Raw genomic sequence first — 23,566 nt, forward strand, 5'->3', positions numbered from 1 at the left:
AATATGTTATATGGACTATAATTACGTTAGGACATTCTTGCCAGAATGCATATGGAGTGTGGAAGAGGTAGTTAATTTTCACACTTGGGCTTTTTTCACACTACCCCAGCACAAGAGTTATGTGCACATGTGTGTTTATATCATTCATGCCAGTCAATGGCTTTCTCCTCCTTTGAAATTCTTTTCTTTCAAATTATGATCAGATTTCAATATGAACAACAGCATTTAATACAGCTGTGCTCAAATGGCCTCTCGTCATTGTACACCCTATTAGTGGGCCCAGAAACTGAAGAAGGGTCACCGGATTTTTCCAGGAGAGGCAAAATTATCCAATGGTCACTTGAAGCTTGGACTCAGCCTTAGGTTGGTTATAGCAAAGCAGTGTTTCTTCCTTTCCCTAAGGGCTTTTGTTTGTTTGTTTGTTTGTTTGTTTGTTTGTTTGTTTGTTTGTTTGTTTGTTTGTTTCACTGCCAATGACAGCAACAACAGATGGCAGGTCGCTGCCATTTTGTATTCTTTGCAGTGCCATCTCCTGAGCATCATTCTGAGGCATAATGGCACTTCTGGGAAAGCAAGCATTTAAAAAAATGAAGAAAATTTAGGAACATTTTCGTGAAGTGGTTTCCCACAAAGGTGACAAAATGGAAACGTGAAATGTTTCTTTAAAATTTGTCTTCTAAAAGATCTTGATTCAGCACCAGTTAGCATTCTTCAGGGTTCAGCAGCACCCTAATCAGTGCTTCTTAAATGTTACATTACATAAGAAACTCTGTAATGCATGTGGTCAATGCTGAAGACCCACTTACTTTAATACAGCTCTTTTTTAAATAAACCATGTGGAAGGTTTGAGGGAGGGTAGAGTTGTTTCCAGCTCCAGGAAACAGGTGGCATTAGTGCTGTTACCAAATTTCTCCGAAGGAAGGAAGGAAGGAAGGAAGGAAGGAAGGAAGGAAGGAAGGAAGGAAGGAAGGAAGGAAGGAAGGAAGGAAGGAAGGAAGGAAGGAAGGAAGGAAGGAAGGAAGGAAGGAAGGAAGGAAAAGCCAATGGCATAAACCAATATATACATTAGTTCACTTTTGGCTACAAACAAACAAAAATGTACAGTATAGTTGGCAAGTGGCTGGAAGCTGTGGACAATAGTTGCAACTTTTTATGACAATTCCACAATGCCTATACCATAGAGCTACTTCTATTTGGAGTTAGCAGTATGAGTCTTAGGGAGTAACATGCTCCATTCTGATACATGAGTGTTAAAGAGATTTTTCCTATCTTCTTTCTTTTACTCCATCATCTTTGCTACGCTCCTTTTAAGAATATATCAAAGGCAGGGTGTATGGACATGTTAAAGCATCCCCAGAAGTTACAGAATAATGTAGCTAACTGCCCCTGCAACCAGTAAATAAAGAGGCAAGACACAAGAGCATGGGTTCAAACTGGGACCCCAACTTTATTAACTGATTAAAACCTTAGCCTAAAGTGACCTATTTCAACACAACACTGCCCCTGATCTGCCCTTGATTCCCCATGAGAATCAAAAAGAGATAAGCAAAAAAATCACCTGGGCCCTTTTTGTTCAACATGCCAATCAACTAGGGCCCAAAATTCCTATCAGGTCCCAGTAGGCAACCAGGGTTCACTCTGGCTTACAGGGCGAGCAGGTGGACCATTGGCAGCAACAACAAAAGGCCAGCATTGGGGTTGGATCCTGCCTCCAGCACAGGCAAAGCTGCAATGTGCTTGTGATGTGCTCCTGACTTGTGCTTGTGATGTGCATCTCCTCATTACTTGGCAGTGGGAATTATGGAGGCAGCATTTCGAGAACACTTACATTTCAGCCTCCCTTTCAGGAAGAACATCTCACCCAGACTGCATTGTCAAGAGACTGGCAACATTGCCAAGAGAGGCTTTTGAAAGCTCATGCCATCTGATAACCATTTAATTAATGATAGTATCATCAGATCCTCTTTAGATCTTTCCCCCTCCCAGAAGGCTTCGGAACATTTTGCCACTGCTTAGGTTGCATTTCTGAGGTCTTTTCCACAGCTGCCGGCATTCAGCTGCAATCAACAGTTGCCTGCCATGCAAAGAAAACATCTTCTGCACCATCAAGAAAGGTGCTCAGCAGGAGAACCCCAGAATGAATTAAGGAAGCAGCTGGTTTGTTAAACCAGCATGGTGTTCATCTTTCTACATACAATGATATAGCTAAAAGTATGGAGACAGACTAGATGGATACCATCCATCAGTTTCAAGAAAGTAATATGTTACCCTTTAGCTTAAAATTCCCAGGATAATGTACTGATAGATAATACATAATCGAATTACAGTACAACAGAATGCATAAACACAAAAATAAAGATTAAAGCAGAGGAACAGTAGCCAAAATGATCAAGCAGAACTATGAGTTAGGTAGGTGTCTGTCGAGCCCTTGGTTGGGAGTTCAATTTCCCACTAGGCACCCCAGAAGAGCCAGCCTTGGGCAAGCTGCACAGTCCCAGAAGAGAACGGTAGCCCATTTCTGAGTACTCTCTACCTAGAGTACCATGAGTCAGAATTACTATGAAACTGAAATCGGTTATAAAGTGTGCTAAAACCTTTGGAAGCATACACACAGTACTGAAAAGACAGCAGGATTAGAATGAACTTCCATGGGGAATGTATGTTACACCGAGTACCACAATAACAATTTTGGCCCCCACTGTCTAATCAACTCTGGTTCCGACCAAGTAGGAGTTGAAGGCTTCTGATGAGCCTGCTGCTCAGGGAGGCTCATGTGGAGGGAGGTGGTCCTTGCAGTAGCGAGCTCCCAAGCTTTGCAGAGCTTTAGAGGCAGTAAATATGCCTGAAATTGCTCAGTGAATCATTCAGCATAAAGTCATGACTCTTTAACTACTCTTTTTTCTCTCTCTAGTGGATTGATGATCTCATAATACTTACAGTAAAAATTGAACAGTATTGTTGGAATATATTTGAAAGTGGTATTTCCCCAAGTGGAGTAAGACATGTACTTGTCATAACACAGACTTTACCTCATCTTCCTTTATTGAGTTTAGCCATTTGTGATTGGTTAACTGGAAGGTTAAATGTAGGCTTAATTTGCAGTTATGATAGTTGAGGCCTATATATCTGAGGAAACCTCTTGCCATAATGTCCAGTTTGACCCTCAAGTTTTCTCCTCATTCCACAGCATAACACATCAGTCATAGTGGTGGAAAGGGAACTCTTTGGGGTTGTTGCTCTTTCATCACTGCCTACCTAGAAGTCATGTAAAGCTTAGCTCTAGCTCTAATTAGTGATTGTAGACAGATTATCGGATTTAATGCAATTAGATTGCATGCAATGACTTGGGTGATCTATTAAGTGATGTATAGTTCTACATGGGTTTTCAGATCTGTATGAGTGATTGATTGAGCCCATTATTTGAAGTACTGATCCTTTTTTCTAATTTTAATAGATGTTATGTATTCCTTTATTCTGCAGACAATTTATTGCTCAAATATATGTGTCTCACAAGATGAAGTGCTCACTTCACATCTAGAAACAGTTTGCATTTAAAAGGTATACTCAGTTTATTCTAACATAAGCTTGCTTCACCAATTAGGTTTCTTTTCTTTTATTGGGAAATTGCATGACTAACTTTACATATCTGAAGCCTCAGATGCATAGAATCATAGAATAATTATGGAATCATAGAATAATGGAATTTGGGGGGTCTAGAAAATCATCAATCCTCTGTTCAATGCAGGAATCCAAATCGAAGCAGATCTGACAGATGGTTGTCCAATTTTCTCTTGAATGCCTCCAGTGCTGGAGTGCTCACTACCTCCCAAGGTAACTGGTTCTGTTCTCCTACTGCTGTAACAGTTAGGACATTTTTCCTAACATTCAGCCTAAATCTAGCTTTCTGTAGCTTATGCCCATTATTACATGTATGACACTCAGAGATGATCGAGAACAGACCCTGCTCTTCCTCTGTATGAGAATCTTTCAAGTATTTGAAGACTACTATCATAGCTCCCCTCAGTTTTATTTCTTCAAAGCTAAACATTCCCATTTCTTTCACTTTTTCCTTATAGGGCTTGGTTTCTAGTTCCCTTACCATCCTTGTTGCCCTCCTTTGAACTTGCTCCAGTTTGTCAGCATCCTTCTTGAAGTGTGGCATCCAAAACAGGACACACTATTCAAGATGAGGCCTAACCAATGCCAAATAAAAGGAAACAAGCACTTCTCACGATTTGGAAACGGTACTTCTGTTAATGCACTTTTTTTTTGCAGCCAACCTTATTGGCTCTTATTCCAAGGTCCTTTCTACTCATAGTATTACTGAGCAAAGTATCCCCCATCCTGTAGCTGTACATTTGGTTTCTTTTTCCTAGGAGTAAGAAAAAGAAACCAAATGTTTCTTTTTCCTACTCCATTTTAAATTTCATTCATTCACTCCAGTGCTCGAGCCTATCAAGATCTCCTTTAGTTTTGTTTCTGTCCTCCAGGGCAGTGGTCCCCAACCTTGTGCCTCCAGATGTTCTTGGACTTCAACTCCCAGAAATCCTGGCCAGCAGAGGTGGTGGTGAAGGCTTCTGGGAGTTGTAGTCCAAGAACATCTGGAGGCCCAAGATTGGAGACCATTGCTCCAGGGTATTAGCTATCCCGCCCCGTTTGTGTCATCTGCAAATATGATAAGCATTTCTTGAACCTCTTCATCCAAGTCATTAATAACAACGTTGAGGAGCACCAGGCCTCCTCCTTTTACCTCCTCCCACTTTGAGAAGGAATCACTGGTAAGCCAGTTAAATTCTGTAGCCAACTGTGGAACCAGCCCACATATAGTTAGCTTCATAATCAGAATACTTTAGGAAACTTTGTCATCAGCTTTGCTTAAGTCAGGATATATTACTTCCACATCATTCCCACCATCTACAAGGGAGGTTATGGGATCAAAAAATGAGATAAATTTTGTTTGACATGATTTGTTCCTGACAAGTCAGTGCTGGCTTCTAGTTACTACTGCATTGTTTTCAAGGTGTTTCCAGAGTCATTCAGCCCCAGAATTTTCCCTGGGATTGATGTCAGTTTTACTGGTCTGTAGTTCCTCTTTGTGAAGACAGGGTCAGATCCCTGCCATTGAAAGATCCTGGAGGGATAGCCTCGTAAGAGGAGGAAATGTTCTTTTACTTTAATGTGTGTTGTTATATTACATGGCAAATCACCTATATTACACTACCACATAACTTTACTTTTACATTTTGTGGTACACAATGCAGAATGTATTACAGAATAGCCCCTCTTGCAACTGCTTTGACTAAGTTGGGCTGGAATAATATCCTGAAGCTGAATTTCTGTACTGTTAACTCAGCTAGGCTTGAGTTGTTTTGATGTTATGTCTCTAAATGCAAAGCTGCTGAAAGCTGTATTGCCTTTAACTTATATTTTTTGTTTTTTCAAATGCTGTGAAAATAAAAAGATCCGGGAGGAAACTGGAGCATATTTTTTAAAAAATTTAACCTTGCAGAAATTGTGAAAGTGGCTTGCCAAGAAATGCATGCAAATACATGGAGCTCTTCCACTTTTACATCAATACATTTTTTTCAAGGCCCATATTTGGGTGCTCATTGATCTGTTCTACAAAGGCTTTCTTCTTCTGGAAGCTTATTAACATCTCTTTGTTGCTTATTTATTCAATTCTTGGAAAACTGGGCAGGTTTATTGTTTAGTTCAGCTGTGCTATTTTTAGCAGGCAGAGCCCTCCTAAGGAATTGGAGAGACTTGTCCAAATCAAAAAGCCACAACAAGCATCAGCCTTGGAACGGAATGTAGTAAAGTATTAGCGAGCAAATCTCGCTTTTTATGTTTTTGCTTTCCATTTCTGAAATCTTCTCTGAAAGATAAGCCCATTCAAGCCAGCAGCTTAGCTTGTCAGGCACAATCAGTCCAACTGCGGCCCAAGAAAGCAAGACTTGTCTGTTGAGTAAAAGACGAGAACTCTTATTTGTGGGCAATGAAATTCTCAGTTGATCATTCCCCCCACCCCACCCATCACCACCATTTGTGAACCTGCTGTCTAGGAACTCATATCCTTCCCTTGTGAGAACTCCTCCCAACAAAGCTCTGTCTCTGCTTTTGCCATGTTAGAATCAAAGCTGCACATTTGCTATTGGCATAAAACAAATCTATCATAATACGAAACACTACAGTACAGATAGCATATTGTATCTAATTCCAAAGAAAAGTAGTGTAGGCCTTGAATATCTGAGATATATAGCTGATTAGATCTCTCCAATAAAACATGAATTATTTATTTAAAATATTTTTACCTCACCTTTCTCCTTAAAAAGGACCCAAGGCGGCTTCCATCACTGAAAGCAGAGATGGGCATGAATCAGAAAAACAGTGATTTGTTTTGATTTGTGATTTGTCAAGGTCATTGAATCATGAAATACAAATTTTTTTTCCTGATGAATTGACAAATCTATTCACCAATTTGGGTTTTTTTTTGCCTTAAAACCCTATAAAACAGTAACCCCAGGCATCAAGAGACACCAAAATCACAGAGAAGCTTCCTCTGATTGGCTCTCCTCTACAATCTTCACCAAACTTGGAGGGATTGTAGAGGAGAATCAATTTTTGGTATCTCTAGGTGCCTGGAGGAAACTTTCTTGGAGGGGGAGATATTCATGGGTATATAACTTAGACATCTGAAAGCCAATCTTTACCAGCTTTGGAGGGATTCTAGAAGAGTGTCAGAGGAAGCTTCTCTGCAATTTTGGTGTCTCTAGGTTCCTTGGTTAGGGTCAGGATTAGGGTCATCAAACAAATTGATGAACAAAAATCGCTACAAATTCATTGATTCATATTTATCAGAGGCACTGATTCATATCAACACAAATTGACAAATTAGCAATTTTTGAATGATTTTGGTGATTTGTTTTGAATTTGTGCCCATCTCTAATTGAAGACAATATTTAAAGCTGAAAACAGTGAGTATACAATGGTGGTTTGCATCATTACAAGGCAATATTTAATGGTAAGAACAATGAGTATAAAGAGGTATAAACTTACATCATTAAAAGATAATAATAAAGCTAAAACAAGAAGTATGCAAATATTAAAAAGGAACAAATACCACTCTGAGAGATGGTAAACATAAGTAGTACTAAAGATCCAGTCAAAGTAGTAATACATAACGGTCCATCTAAAAATCACACATGTAGCCAGCCATGTAGCCAGTCACTCATGTAGGCAGTCACTGAGAGAAAGCTTGCCTGAAGAGAAAGGCATTTGCCTGCTTTTGGAAGGACAGCAAAGATTGGGCCAGCATGGCCTCTCATGAGAGGGAGTTCCAAAATCTGAGAACAACAACAGAGAAGGCCTTTGCATTGGAAAAGGAAAACAAGAAATATTGTTGGATGTACCACAAAAGAGCATAGTGGCAGAATCTGAATAGTGGGCTATTAGGGTTAAGAGTGAGGATCCACGTTAGTATTTGCTGACAGTTCCACCACAACAATGTATTATTAGGAAACAAATTGGCTATCAATAAATTTATACAATATATAAATATATACTATACAATAAATAAATTGAATGTATAATAAAACATTTTTAAAGCAATGACAATGAAAATAATATCTGAAAGCCACATTCTTTCCCCAGGCCGGTTCCTTCTCTTCTGGAGTCTCTGAGTCACATCATTAATTCTGGTCTGCAGAGGCTAAAGTAATTCTGAGATTCCCTCACAAGACTCTTTTTTGCAAGCTTACATAAGCCTATCATAAGCCTACATAAGTATATCTTGGCAAGCCAGATTTTTCTTTTTCTTTTGGGGGCCAGTCTTTCTTCAGCACAAAATAAAGCCAATTCATTCATGAGGAAAAGAAAGGAGGAGATGGTCAACTGACAAATACACCAACAGAATCCAAAACAGATGTCGGGAAACTTTGAAAATGTAGAGGTTGGTTCTTGTTTGCCCCTCACCCCCAATGAGTGAATTGTGTTCTCAAGGCATGACCATGATGAGTCATCTCAACCTCAGGATAAACCTTCAACTCCTTCAACAAACTGCTGGCCTTTGGGGAAGCAGCAGAGACTGCAAGAGCTCGATGCAATTGAAAAAGGAGTAGAAAAAACCAGAGATACTTTGGTCAGGTACTGAGAATCCTTTGCTGCACAGCTTGACCAATCATCTCTGAACTACAGCTGGGAAATCTAAGGATCACACCAAACTATAGATCTCAAGATTTCAGAGGATGCAATCATGACAATTAAATTGGTATCAAATTGCTGCAACTATGTATGTAGATACACAACAGGAATCCTCACTATGCTACATGGGAGAATCTGAGTTGTCCATATGTTCAAACTACAGTATTTTAAAGCATGGGTCATGGCTGTGAGAGAATGCCCAAGGTTAAATAACACAGAGAGTATCTTGTACCCTGTTCTACCCATTGCTTACTCATTGTTGCATGTTGCTGTGGTGATCCCCTCTGAAGCCCCTATTCCCCAGGCCTTCACGAGGTTCTCACTCTTCTTCCTTCTTCACTGCCACCAGGTATTACTGCTTTAATACCACTTAATCAAGGAGACATGTCTGCTTTCAAAACTTAAGTCATTTATTTGATTAGGGAAGTTAACATCTGATTAATATTCAATTGGTAAATCACAGGTTGCTAATCACTTGTATCTAGGTCAATTCTACTTTAACTTTAAAACTCTATCAACTCTCTGTTCCATTCAGCGTTCTTACAGATCTCTAACTCCCTCTAAGTTCACTTTTAAGTTTCACACTGTCTCTCACTCACAGAATCTCTCTCCATACTCCATACACTCACCTTTATATTCAGCCCCCTCCCCCCTTGGCTCCACCTTCCGTCCTCTCATTGGCTCCTACTCCACTGTTCAGCTGTGATGGACAGGTGAGGGCAGGGCTGTTCGCTACAGTTGCATCTCATATTCATTTGCCCAGAGTTTCCATTACTCTCTCTCCAAGGAGCAATAACATATTAATGACCAGTAACAGTGAACCTTAAGACTCCAAATACTTTTGAGAGATTCTGTGTCATTATATGTGTAAACAAATGTTCAGAATCACTGGAGCTATACATCTCTTAATTATTTGCATTCAAAGCTGTGCTTGTCACTGGCTTTTCTACATGCAGAGAAGCTGCTTTGCACGTTGGAAAATTTCCTAGGGCATTAAGCAAACAGAAGACAGGTGGTGATATATGACCCAATCTGTCCTCTGCCTTTATAAAATTCAAAAAGATAAACATATCATAAATATAACTGAAATACATATACACGTACTTACACACAAACGTGCGTGCACACGCATGCACGCACGCACGCACGCACGCACGCACGCGCACACACACACACACACACACACACACACACACACACACACACACACAGAGAGAGAGAGAGAGAGAGAGAGAGAATGCCTGTCTTGTCTTCCCTTTTTGTGCAGCCCTAACTGTGAAAGCTCTTATCCTTGCAGATCTGATCATACTGTGTAACAAAACAAGGAAAATAAGTGTGGGCTTTGTTCCTGGCAAGAAATCCCACAGAAACCACTTCTTGTCCAGCCTCAAATGTTGTCGTCCCATTAAGTCATGTGAAAGAAATTGGAAAGATTTCTGCCTCCACTCATGTGTTTTCTTTAGGTCCCTATCAGGGTTCTTAATGATGATATTTTGTTCGGTCCACTGGTGGGCCGCCATTATCCCCTTCCTTGGAGGATGTGAGACTCAAATGTCTCACGAGAACGATTCTGGAGGAGAGGGGGGAGGAAGGAAGTTATTTAAGGAGGTTCCTCCTTGCATTCAGCCTCTTCTTTTCTGGCAACCTGCCCACCTGCCCTATATATTAGTCTGAGTTTTACTGGTCACCTTTTGGGGCTAGATAGGAATGTTTGACCTGCTTCCTGATTGACTGTCAGACACGGGGACTTTTCACCTATCCCACATTGGTCAAGGAGTATTGGCATATTGACAGGTGGTTAATTTGGTTACACAGGCGGTTAGTGAGGATAGAACAGGTTTCGGTGAGTCCCCTTGAAACCTCAGGTTAAGCATAGCTCATCTGATCTCCCAGTGCTTGTGATTACAGTGCTTGGGGGGGGGGAGATCCTCTGGGGCCGCTCCCAGACCAAAAGTGAACAATGAGTAGGGGGCCGGCTGGGTCTTCATGACCGTGAGAACTTGGGGGTCAGGACTCATCCATTGTTTTAGTTAGAGGTCTGTTGAGACCCCTCTGCAGAACCTGATTCCACAACTACCGCAGGACCCACTTTCTATTGAGGGCATTAATGAATATTTTAATAAAGTGTGGCCCATCTTTATTCCATAATAATTGTCTCGCATCTTTATTCTGGGATAAGGGAGTAATAGTATTTAGCAGGAAGCTTTGATATCAATCACAACACCATGGGCACCCAACAAATGATCTCAGGACATTCCACAAACGTATACACAAAAGTAAGGGCATGCTTCCTTTCTGGATTTAAGCATGTTGTCCAACTGTTCTAATTATCTAGAATTATGCTTTAAATTATTTCACTGAAATCTACAGAGGGCTCATGTCAGGAGACTTTCTGGGGTCCACTTTTGACCAGACCAGCCTAGTCCTTTTTCTACACCCTTCCTATTGCTCACTGGTTCACCCTCTTTTTCCTTCTGGTCCAGAAAGAGAGCACCAGGAAACAGTGCTTGAGAGCAACAAGAAAAGCAGTGCTTACCTAACATTTACTCCTGTCACAGAACTGCCAGCTCAGCAGCATCCTGGTCACTGAGATGTCAGGGGCCCCAAACCTAAGACCAGCATCATAGGGGATGTCAAAGGAGAGACCACTTGTGCCATCATACAGGCGGAATGGACAAGGCAATGGAGGGAGGCTGGCACTTACTGACCTTGCTGCCCATGTGACTCAATGGAATTTATAAAAGAGTTGACCCACCAAATCCTCATTGACTCAATAGGTATACTACTCCAAGTAACATATTTTGGCCCATATATATGTTGCCATTCACTTTGGAATACAATGGTAACTTCCGTCCTCCCTCTTTTGTTTAATACAAGTTATTAGGATCCCAGTGCTTCTCTTCAGGAGGTGATCACTGATCACCATCACCCCAGATGGGGTGAACTGCACCTTTCCCAAGATTTATTAATTGCAGTTCTCCTGAGCCCTGCTTCACAGCTGGTAGCTCAATTCTTCACTTTAAAAACCAAAATTCTTCACTGTGTCGCCAATCTCTGTTTAATTAACAGCAAGGTATATAAACTGGGTTTGCGGGAGCAAAACTTAATAAAATCTATATAGCTGACCAGATGGGTTCCTAAATTCTATTTCAGCACAGAGCTAGCTCAGCAATTTCCTCTGCCACCCCCACCCCCCTTAATTGTATTACCCATTATTAAGGCTGGGAAGAGGCTCCAAACGGAATGCTGATTACTCCATTAAATCTGGATTTTTCACTGCTTGGGTCACACAGTCAAGATGACTGAAAAGGGATTTGAAGGCTTCTGCTCCTCCTCCACACCCATTCTCTCCGTACCTCTGAAGACTGGCCCATTTATAGGGATGCGCTCTCGATTATTCTCCTTCAATACCTTATTTCCATTTACATGAGAGAATGACAGGAAGAGATGGTTACAGAAGTGAAAGAAAAGGCTGTCCAGTAACCAAGGAGAGGGGAGGAATACTAAAATAATGCAGCTTATGGTGAAACAGAACAAAAGTGGCTGAATGATCCAATGGCTGGAGTGTGAAGAAGATGAAGGAAACAAACACAGGTATATAGCAAGGTAGCTTTGGAACCAAGTCCAATGGAGAACCTATTTAAATACTGGAAATATCAGTGTAATATGTATTGAATAGTGGAAGATATAGAAAAAGTAAATCATTTAAACACAAACCCCTCTCTCCAGTCAGTTTGAGCGAAGGTTCCAGCGTTCAGCCATGGTCTTTCCTTTGTACTTTCTTTTCAGCATCTGCTTGGAAATTCCAGGGTGGAAGAACTCACCATCTTTAGGGGACTGGTTCTACTGTCAAAATATTTTCTTACTCAAACTACTTCTCGTATTCAGCTGAAACCTGTCCAGCTGTGACCTAATTGGGTTCCGCTACTGAATTATTCTCAGTGCTATGAAATGCCTTCTAATTTTCAACCAGTATGCTCCTTCCTGTAATTTAAGTCCAGGATTTCTAATCCTGCTTTGGGAAGCACTAGTGAATTTGTCTTTGTCCTCTAGTACCAGCACTGCCTCAGAACTTGGCCCTGGACCATCCTGGGCCAAGAATCCCCAGACCTGAAGAAATATGATCCTAGTTCATTTCAGCCACAATTAAAACTCTTCTGCAAGAGATGATGAATGATTCTGTAGGCACAACAGCATATGGCATGTGCTTTCTTAGCCAGGTAGCTGTCTTTGCTGTGTCTAGATAAATATGGACATTACATTTACTGTTCTATTTTGAATAATTTTTCAGTTAACATAATATAAACATATGATTTTATTTCAGGTCTTAAGCTTCCATCTTGAAAACTGCCTCAGCTGGGAACAGCTGTTGGAGGAAAAGGGTGGAACCAGATAGCTGGGGGGGGGGGGGAACTGCAACACGAACCAGATATAAGCATTCTGATTAATGGAGTTAAAATGACTAATGAAACCAATTAATAACTTCTGTTGAGTTTTTAACTGGAGCTGCTCCAAATAGCCACTACATTTTATTTCTCCAGAAGTAGCAGTCTTTAATATAGATTCTTTGGATATGTAGTACTAAAATAAGGTGAAGGGAAACGTTCCAGAGTTTAGAGTTAAGAGAGGATTCCAACTAAGTATAGATACTTTTAAAGCCAGGCCAGAAAATCAACTTTAAAAGCAATTACTGAGTGTCAAGGTATGTCTTGTGAGCTATTTTCCCAAGTGTCCACTCAACATCCTGTACAGGGATGTACAGACCATTTATCTCCATTTGCAAAAGTGTTAACATCAACCCTTATGGCCAGTGCTTTGCTACCATCTAGAGCTGTCTAATTTTGTGAAAACATTCAAGAAACAGTGTGTCTACACTCTACTATGAAAGTAACTAGCAGAAGTCTTTGTCTCTGTGTTATGTATGTACTGTCAAGTTGCATTAGGCACTCTAATAGGGTTTTTAAAGTATGGGAGATACTTAAGGAATGTTTTTGCAGTGCCCTGCCCCAGGTGAACTTCCATAGCCAAGTGGCAGTTTGAATCCAGGTTTCCTGGGTCTTACACCATTGCTCTATCCATTGCACCACACTGGCTCTCTCTAATTAGTAAGTATCAAGCCCACAGGAGCACATTGCTCATTGCATTAGTTTTTAATTAGCAAGAAGAAAGGATTTTTTTTTAACCAGCCTCCCAGAATATTCTGGACCTTTGTAGAATGTCATCTACAGATATTTTCTCAGAATCCATCTTTCTTTGAATATTAGCCATGGGCAGGGCATTGTACATGCCACTTAGCGAAATACAAGAACCAAGTAAACTGAGAGTTCAGCTGTGATGTTGTAAATATACTTATCTTCATCTTTTGTAAACTGAAAATACCGCTGGCCAGTCGTTGAATATTTCTGGTGTAGGGGGTTCAGTTACAGTGGCAAGAAAAATTCCCCTTTACATTACGGACTAGGGTTAGCGTTCTAAAGCTGACACCAACACTATTTGAGATTAATCTGACCAGTACTGGCACACAATCCAGGGTTTTGTGTTTTGTTGTTGTTGTTGTTCTTGTTGTTGTTGTTTTTTGACGTTGAAACATTTTGGTTATTCTTCAACATTTAATGCACTTCTAAATTTAGCAGAAACAAGACTATTTCTGCTTTGGCTTATGTATGAATCGAGCAGTTTTAGATTTTTCAAACCCTAGCGTGAAAATTTATTGTGTTATAATGAGGAGATATCACACGCTCAGTTAATGTGCCAAAGTCATTAAATGGGATATATACATACTTCTTTTAAAAAAGGAATTTACATCCTTCCATCAGCAGCACATGATTTAACAGAAGGGAAATTCCCTGTCTTTGGCTTCTCTGCAGCTGTCTTTGTCTCCCTGCACACTCAGTCAGCTTTAGTAGGTTAGAGGACCCTTGGGAATGGTATAGAATACGGCTGTCAATCTTTGCTTAGTTTGTTCACATAAGAGGAAAACAGAAAAATCTGGAAGTGTTCCCTCTACCAGGTAAATTTCCAAGAGTCTATGTGCCTTTTCACCTTGCAACACTTTTTTGTAAAAATAAATAAATAAATCAAGAATCAAAGTGTGTCTTTTTTCCCCACAAAACCCTGTATTTTTGCAGAAAACGTGTGCTTTTGTACAGGTGTTTTGTTGAACTTTGAAAACACAAAATATAAGATTTGCAAATGCCGTTGCTGATGAAAAAGGGCTGTTTCTTTTTCAGTTGTATGAGAGCAAAAAGTCTCACTGCAGCTCACCAAGTTTTAAAATTAGGATATTTCTGAAAGTATGTTGAGGCATGTTTTTGCATCAAATATGTGAAAAATTGCCAATATTCATGTTTATTTAGTGTGGGATACGACTGGACGGAGAGGGGAAAGTAGGTGAAAATCACACATTTTTGTTTGTTTATTACTTCCTGCTTTTTTGCTTAAAAAGAACCCAAGGTGGCTTATATGAAATGAGGAACAATATATTCTACTGCCCAGAGTGGTAGAATATACCAGATGGGCGGGATATAAATCAAATAAATAAACAAACAAATAAATAAATTCACTGACAATTTAGTCAGTTTTTCTAATATAGAAGAAGCGCTTAAGAAGGTGGGTGATGGTCTATAGGGGTATCAAATGTCATATAGAAGAGTGTTCATTTTGTTGAAATCAAAACAAAGCACTTTTAAAAAAGCTATACATCTAAAGTGCATTAAATTTCTGCTCCCTCTAAGAAGAGACTCACCAGGTGTAGAAATGGAAGCAGGAGAAGGACTTCAGAGTTAAAACTGAGAGCTCAGCTACATGTTACACTTGCCAAAGAGTTGAATATCCCCAGGGAAGGTTTCTTCCAGGTGACTGTTTTCTTCACACCAGTGTAAATCCTGTTCATCATATGGTAGTTTTACTACCAGAACTCACTGGTAGAGCAGTAGTCTATGGCAGTGTGTTCGCAAAAACTTTCACGACTGGGATCTAATGGTTGTTGTGGGTTTTTCGGGCTCTTTGGCCATGTTCTGAAGGTTATTTTTCCTGATGTTTCGCCAGTCTCTGTGGCCGACATCTTCAGAGGACTGGAGTAGGAACTCTGTCCATGCTCAGAGCATGCTCAGGGTTGAGAAATGCACTGTGTGACTGATTTGCTTGCCTGATAAAACAGAAGAGGAAGAGGGGAAGAAGAGGAGAGAAATGTGTAACATAGAGCATATACCTGCATTACCAGAAATAACAGAAATATCCTTATGCGTTGCTATGCTAGATATAGTGTGTTTGTAACTTGAGTCTTGTGATCAGGAGCCTGGTAAGGACCTGTGTACAACAGTGCATAAAATGCTGTTGGATAAACTTTCCACAGGTTTATTATGGAAACAACTCTCTCTCTCTCTTTGTCTGTTGACTACTAATTACAGTCTCTTTAAAAATATTATTTAATACTGTTTTGCATCTTCTGCACATAAAAGTTGTGACTCAATATAATTCTACCTCACAGGATTATAAAGGGGAAGGAGGAGAGAGAGAGAGAGAGCGAGAGCTTTGTTGGTGGGCCTAGGGGCCATGTTTTTACCCTTCTCTCCTGGGCTACTGGAAAACATGGACAATGCAAAAAATAAAATACAATAGAAAGTTCCTGGATGTCCACTTCTAGTTCTGACTTTGGATGTTTGGGATTTTGAGTTAGTGGTGGAGACTCCCTCTCAACACCTGTTTTATTTGGAACACACACACACACACACACACACACACACACACACACACACACACACACACACACACACACACACACACACACACACACACACACCTGCTCTTAGAGGCCTCTGTAAACTTCTTTGCACAGGGGGGGAAAAGGCACAGGAGTGTAGGGATTGCCACCAGTGGTCCATAGGAGGCACTTAACCCTGCTTTATAAAATACCAGACTTGATGTTTTGATTCCTCCATTAAAGTAGTGGCAATTTTGTACAAAAATTACCCCATGCTCATATTCATGGAACATGGAATTGCCAGTGCAATCCTGTCATTGTGACTCTGAAGTACGCTTTATTGCAGTCATTGGGATTTACTGCCATGTAAGTGCCATTGGAATGGAGACACAATAGTAGCATTACTACCAGCAGCTGCTGCTCTTCCTTCTGGTTGCTTCATAACAAGGACAATTTTGTTATGTTTCTCCTGAGTGTTGTCACTTTGTGAATTCTAGGCAAACCATTAGCAGCCTTTCTTCAAATTATCTTAATGTCAGTTTCTTTAAAAAAGCAAATGGCTTAAAACATAGTTATTTGAAGATCCTGAATTTAATACTGCTAGATCCTGCAACAGCTTACTAAGTTATTCCATTAGTATTAATGGGGGGGGGGGAGCACAATGACAAAAGTGGCCTGGGTTCTGGAACCTTCATATGTGTGAATCTGTTCTCTACCTTTTTATTTTATTCCAGACTAATATTATATAAAATAATGCTAATATATATAAAAGATAAGCATTTAGATGTGATTGCAGTTTCTTCTAAGTTCCATTTCACTGCATTTTTCTTTTTCAGTTGTTCCTACTGAGATTTTACAAGAGTGTGTGGAAGAATTAAAGCAAATTAAAAGAACAACACCAATCTTTGAGTACTCTGCTGCCAAATGCAATCAATTATTCCCCTATTAAAATAATTATTGAAAGAGGCATCGTGCTGGGAATAGACTGAATGCCTAAATTCGGTTAGCAGTGATTAGGTCCTTATGATTTAATGCAGCCATGTACCTATAAATAGAATTGCCCGTTCCATCAAGAGCCACTTCAAGTATTGATACCTTTAATATTGGCTAATAATTAGTTTTGATACATTTGATTCAATTGAAATGTCATGTTTGGGGGAGAGTTTTATGGAAACCACAGACCACCAGAAAGACACATAAATAGATTCTAGATCAAATCACACTTACACTTTCCCTAAAGCTGAAACAACTGAACTGAGCCTGTTGTACTTTGGCTGTATCATGAATTCTGGCAAGACAATAATGGCAGGAAAACTAGAAGGCAGTGGGAAAAGAGGAAGACAAAACATCCAATGAAGCAACTCAATATTGGAAATCACTGCAAAAACTCAGCAGGGCTACTAATGATAGGGTGCTTTGGAGGTCATGCCTTCATAGGGTTGTTGTAATCCAGAAGCAACCTGGAGGCACATAACAAGCAGAAAGTTCTGCTTCAACTACTTTGATTTAATTTATTTTTTAAAATACTTTCTATTTATAGAAAGATGTAGGTCACAGTGGCTAAGAATGCTAAGACATGAGCATGGCACATATGAGATAACTAATTTAAGAGTAAACTCTTAACCTCTAGCTTTCAATAATCCGCAATAAAGTGTTCATCATGAGTATTTCCAAGGAAGACAGATGCCATAAAACCTCAAGTTCCTACACTGCAGGCTGCTCATGAACCAGCGAATACATCAGCTCTGCTCAGCTAGGAAGCTGAAGTATGGGCTGAAGGTTCAAAACCCACTAGGAATTGCTAGGTAAGGGAAATAATTCATGGACTGCTTTCTTGCCTAGCCTTTAATTATGTGCATGCCCTATGAAGTAACTGTATTTTTCATTTACTGTATTTTTGTTACTTAAATTCAAGGGACTTTCCCCCCCCCCAAAGAGTAACAAATACATAAACCAACATTTTATACATCCATTTCTAATAATGCTCAGATTTTATTTCCATATTCTCTTTATAGAAGGATCTGAGATCAAACCAATTTAAAGTATAATGGACAATATGCTGGTTCCAAAGAAACATGATTCAATTCTAGCCATGAAAGAAGGCTTTCCTGCCATTTTCTCTCTGCCACCCCATGTTGTTATGGGAGTGGAGCTGGGTGGGTGGGGCTGTAGGTGGTTCTTGTTTTACCCTGTACACTGCCCAGAGTAGTGTATATTCAGTAACTGAGCAGTATATAACTTGAATGAATGAATGTCGATCCTTAGGATTGTGGGACCCTCTAGAACAGGGTGTGATAGGACTGAAATATGGCAGACAAATTGTCACAGTTCAAGCAAGTCGCTCTGCATTTGTTCACAGAAACTAGGCCAGTGTTTCCTGACCCAGGGACCATGACCCCCAAGGTAGTTCCAGAATGTTTTCTGGTGGTTACGTTACATGTGTTGTAGTCCTTGTTAAATAATTTCTTCCTTGGCCTATCAGAGCAGGATATTAAAGTTAGTCTGCATGTGTACGTATGTATGAGAAGCAGGCCCTTTGGGAGGAGGACAAAGCTTCTGCTTTCTGATAAGAGATGGCTTTACCCCATTAAAAGAGCCTTTTTATGTGAAACATTGTGGGGTGTTGCAGGTCATTTGGCTATTATAAGAAGGGGCTGTGACTCAAAAAAGATTGGGAACCACTGAGCTAAGTGCTTTTGGCTCCAAGTTGTTGCACTCCAGACTTGTATCACTTCCTTCAACATTTTTGTAACCAGATTTACATCTTTTGCACGTAAGTTGTCAGTATCACATCACTATTGTGTCAATATCACCCATAGACGTTTCTTATCATTCTCTTTCTAGTTTCACTGAAAGGGAAAAACAATAGCTTCACTGCCTCCATTACTGCTTCTGTCATTCTCCTCACATGGGGAATGAAGGCCTGAAGACAAGAGCCTCCATCATCTCAAGAAGGTGCGCCCAGAAAGGGACCTCTAGCATAAACATAGAACTGGTTCTGGTAGCCTCTTTATGAAGCCACATTTTTAAGATCTGAAGAGCCCCAGAAAGTGGGAAACATTTTCAAATAAATGCATAGGCAAAGCAGACCAATAGATATTTTATACATTATGTGTGTGCTTGTCTATCTGAACCTTAATAGCTGGTTTCTAGTGATGTTTCTGTCATGAAATAAATTGGAATTTGGTGGCAGCTGTTAAAAGAAGACCTACTTGCCTTATACATTCAAACGAACTGGGGAAGCATCACTATAACTCCTGTTTATCTTACTTCCAACATTAAAGGTATTCATGTTTCTACAGATTATTTTGGGGACATAAAACTCAGCTACTAAAGTTGGCTCAGACACTTCATTCATCATTTTAATTCTTTTTCTTTAAAAGGGCAGTTTTTTTCCATTTGGGAAAAGGAAAGGAGAAGGCCTTAAAAGTATCAGGGAAGGTGTTTTTCCTTTTTTATCTGCTTGCCCTCATATCTGTAGTTACAGCTAAAGAAAAGGTGACAAATTCGCAACTGAGAATTCTTCTTCCTTTTGGGTGTTACATACTTCTCTGCCCCGGGCCGGCGGGGGGGAGGATTATTTGTCCATATACGTGTCATTCTGTTCCTGGAGCTTGCCTCTCTGAATACTTGTCTTCCAGGGTATTTTTGTTTTGTTTTGTTATTTCCTCCTGAAGAGGAGGTTTAATCTCCTTTTGCTTTCCCACAAATACAATAAACTACGATAATAATGTTGCCTTTATCCTCTTTTCATTATCTTTCTCTTTAATCATGTCAAAAGATTATTAACAGTCCGGACCACATTATATGTGCAGCATAAGAAGCAGTCACTCTGGGGAGAAATCGTGCAAACCAAAGAAGCTTTATCTCAAGTAATAAAACTCCTTTGTGAAGCTGCAGTGATTTTGTCATTAGGAAGCTGTGCTTTGATATCAGGCATTTTCATTTGTGTTCAGTAGATTGAAGAATGATCCCAACTTTGGATTTTAAAAACTGCATGACTGAAAATCAGAAGAGGGTGAATCTCCTGGGTTCTTGCATTTCATTTATCGCTATACTTATGGCTGGGCAGGCAAGCTGTCATTTATTTTGGGGGGATTGTTCTGACAATTTAATGACCTGATTTTAGGAGGGGAGATTAAATAATGGTCTTGGCAGCCATGACCACCCCCCCAATGGAGAGAAAGGCAGCATATAAATAAAATGAATGAATGAATGATTTCACGGACCAAGAAAACAAGGGCATGGGGCTGGTGGAGAGTTCTCCAAGTTGAGTGTCTGTGGATAGGAGGGACTGGGGCTAATCCTCTCTGACAATCTCCTGGGGCCATTTCCTGCCCACCCCCAATGGGGTCCATTTCAAAGTCAAAAGTCTGACTGATGGGAGAAGGCTCAAAAGGGAGAGCTCAGCAATCTCCCTACCCTTCAGTCCCACTCTACAAGTGACCCCCAGCTCCTGAGAAAGGCTCCATTTTAAACATTCTAGAATCCATCACTTCCTCATTAGGTTAAGTTAGGCTAGGCGGGATGTGACTATGTTTCCACGCATATACAGGCTTTCCACAAAAGGAACTGTGCTAAAGGCAGCTCACAATACACAAGGACAGCAAGAATAACAGGGACACACAGACATGAAATCAGTAATTATCTCAAGAGTAGTAATATTACATTCAAAAACATCTCTGAACAATTGGCAATCTTGTAAAAAAAAAAATTTGAAACCCAAACTCTAAATGCTTCTTGAAAATGGAAGTATACAAAAGCAACAGCAGCAGTGGTGATCAGTCCACTAACAGGAGTCACCAAAACCCAACAATTAACTTTGGCAACATGCTTTCACAGCCATTCCCCACCCCCACCCCATCTGTCATCTGAGGTGAATGTATTTACAGTGACTGTTACAGACAGCTATGACATCACCTGCCCGTCACTGCTGAAGCTGTGTGTCATCTGCCAATGGCATGACGGAGGGTGGGACATAAGGGGTGGAGCTGTTGTATATAAGGGGGAGTGAATGGTGTGAGTGAGGCAGATAGGGCCAGGTAGGGCTTTGAGAGAGGGTTGAGATAGGGAGATAGGGCTTGGAGATACTGTGAGATAAGAACTGTGCTATATAGTGAGGGTCTGTGAGAGTGTGTGTGTGATTGTTATATTATTATAGTGATTGCTTTATTATTTATTCTCAAGTGATTTACCATTCCTTTTGTTTGTATACAATAAACCTAAGTTTTTATTTTGAAATCATACTTTGGCCTGAAGCTTTATTTGAGGGAATGGTTGGTGGCAGTGGAAATGAAGAGTGAGTGAGTGTCGGAGATATTCCTCTCTCCCTCCCACTCCCACTCCCTCCAGGTGCAGGTTAGCTGCTTATTAACGACAATATCTGGTGGAAAACACGTTTCCTTGTCCTGACATAGCAACAGATCAAGACAGGGTTGGTGAGTCTAGTGATGAGCTCTAGTGGGTTCTCAAAGTGCTGTTAGGCCTATAACTGGAACCACCACCACTCAGTTTCCATGTAGAAGAAGAATAAAGGGCAGGGCAGACTGCCTGCTATCCATTGGCATCAATAGAGTACTGTTTTAGTTGGTGGAAATGCCACTGGGTATCCACAGATGATGAATTAATTCAATTATGTATTAAAAATCACCTACACAACATGTGTGTGCACCGATTCTATTTCTAGGCACAATTCAAAGTGCTAGTTTACTTTTAGCCCATAAAGCCTCAAGGGCCATTCTATCTCAAAAACCATGTCTTCATTTACAAGCCTTCCAGGGTGTTAAGATCATCATGGGAGGCTTCTATTTTGGTTTCACTGCCTTTATAGGTATGCTTGGTGAGGACAATACTGCAAAATATTGTAGAGATGCCCATTTTTAATACTTTCTAGGATAACCTGACTTCTTATTTTCACACCAGAATTCTTAGGAGGAGAATTATGGTAAGTGACAACATAAAATATGATTTGAAAGCTACATGCAAAACAAACAAACAAAAACCCCTGTGTTTGTGCCTACAGCCAAAACTGAAATATTTCACTACTTCTATGCCACTTTCTCCTAATACACGGACCCAAGGTGACTCACAAGTGGTTAAAAATCAGTTACAATTAGAACATTAGAAATTTAAGTACAACTAAATGTTGAAGAATATTTTAAAATTGCTGCCAAAATCAATTCAAAATGCTGAGGGATAAAAAGGGTCTAACAAAAAGGTTCAGTCATTCAAAGCTTGCCTAGAAAAGGAGATCTTTGCCTATAAGACGGCTGGGAAAGAGCCAACCTGGCCACCCAAGCAGGACTTTTCCCCAACCTGGAAGCAGCCGCTGACAAGGCCTTGTCATGTAGCCTCAGCAAGTGTGCTTTGAACGCAGTGGGACCAAGAGGATGTCTCCACAAAGAGGGCTGGGGCAATTATATAGGGAGATATGGGCCTTCAGAAAGCCTGGACCCAAATATGAGTGGTCACCATCAGCACTTGAACTGGGCCCAGAAGCAGACTGTCGGCCAGTGAAGGCGTTGTACCCAGGAAGCTATTTCTTAGTTTGTAGTTATTTAAATGAAAAACATGACAAGAAATGACAACTCAAAGTCCTGTTGCTACCATCACAGGCTGCTTTTGGGAATGAGACACATAAGAGATCAATTGTCATAGATAGTCAGCTGGAACAATTCCTGTTTTCATTGATAAGGCACAGAGAACTAGAAGTGTGATGCCAGCCCTTCAGTTTGGTCTGCGCTTTGAAAGGTTCCAAAGTGCTTTGTTTCTTTGTAGTTTCAGAGCAAACCAACACCTGCTCCTGCTTCCGTGACAGGCTCTATGGTCAGGAGGCACATACTGCTCATTTTGTCATCTCTTCTATACGTTTCAGGCAACGCTTGTGTTTTGTGTTTCCTCTTGCAGTTTGTTGCTCATCCTAACTGTCAGCAGCAGTTGCTCACCATGTGGTATGAAAACCTCTCAGGCTTACGCCAGCAGTCGATGGCTGTGAAATTCTTGGCCGTCTTCGGAGTCTCCATAGGCCTTCCATTCCTCGCCGTAGCATATTGGATAGCTCCCTGCAGCAAGGTACAGATTGGTTAAGGTGCATGATTGTTTATCATTATTTCCATATATGTATATGTTTTTATGGGGTTGAATACAACTTCAGGCATCTTAACTAAGATCAAAGAGAAACATTGTCTTATTAGATTGAACAAGGATTAGAAGAATGTCTTGAAGGCTTTCGTTGGCCGGTGGCTAGTGGAGACGAAGAAGGAGACCAACCCACAAGTAGCATAGCTGTTTTGAAATTCGTTCCTTTCAGTGCTAGAGCTGGAAGAGAAGAAGCAGAATATTTAGAAACAGGCAAAAAAGACAAAAATAGAAAAGAATCAATGAGGGAGGGCTTTTTGACAGATTTACCATATGTGAAAACAAATACCCTTAGAGGATCTATTGGTGTCAACTGGGAAACCCGGGAGAGAATGTGGCAGAGTGCTTGTTTTTACGTGTTTGTGCTTTCAGGCCCTGATAACTTTAGTTAAAGGATTTCAGGGTAAGACTATTCCTGACCATACTTGAAACAAAAAAGAGAAGACTGACATGACTCATGAGTTGGATTAACTGGGATCATGTGTATTATTCTATAAAGCAGGGGTGTCCAACCTTTTACCTTTCCTG

At 40.4% G+C, this 23,566-nt stretch overlaps 1 protein-coding gene across 2 annotated transcripts in view; it reads left to right on the forward strand.

The window, feature by feature from the left end:
* The window catches only part of TRPC7 (transient receptor potential cation channel subfamily C member 7), a 167,113-nt gene that overhangs the window by 91,119 nt on the left and 52,428 nt on the right, over window positions 1-23,566 (forward strand). For both annotated transcript variants that reach the window (XM_078385711.1, XM_072990132.2), the window contains exon 4: window positions 22,808-22,972. In XM_078385711.1, the coding sequence (XP_078241837.1) occupies window positions 22,808-22,972 (165 nt within the window). The remainder of the gene's footprint in view (window positions 1-22,807; window positions 22,973-23,566) is intronic.

This window comes from Pogona vitticeps, chromosome 2, assembly GCF_051106095.1.
Source record: "Pogona vitticeps strain Pit_001003342236 chromosome 2, PviZW2.1, whole genome shotgun sequence".
NCBI classification, from domain to species: Eukaryota; Metazoa; Chordata; class Lepidosauria; order Squamata; family Agamidae; genus Pogona; species Pogona vitticeps.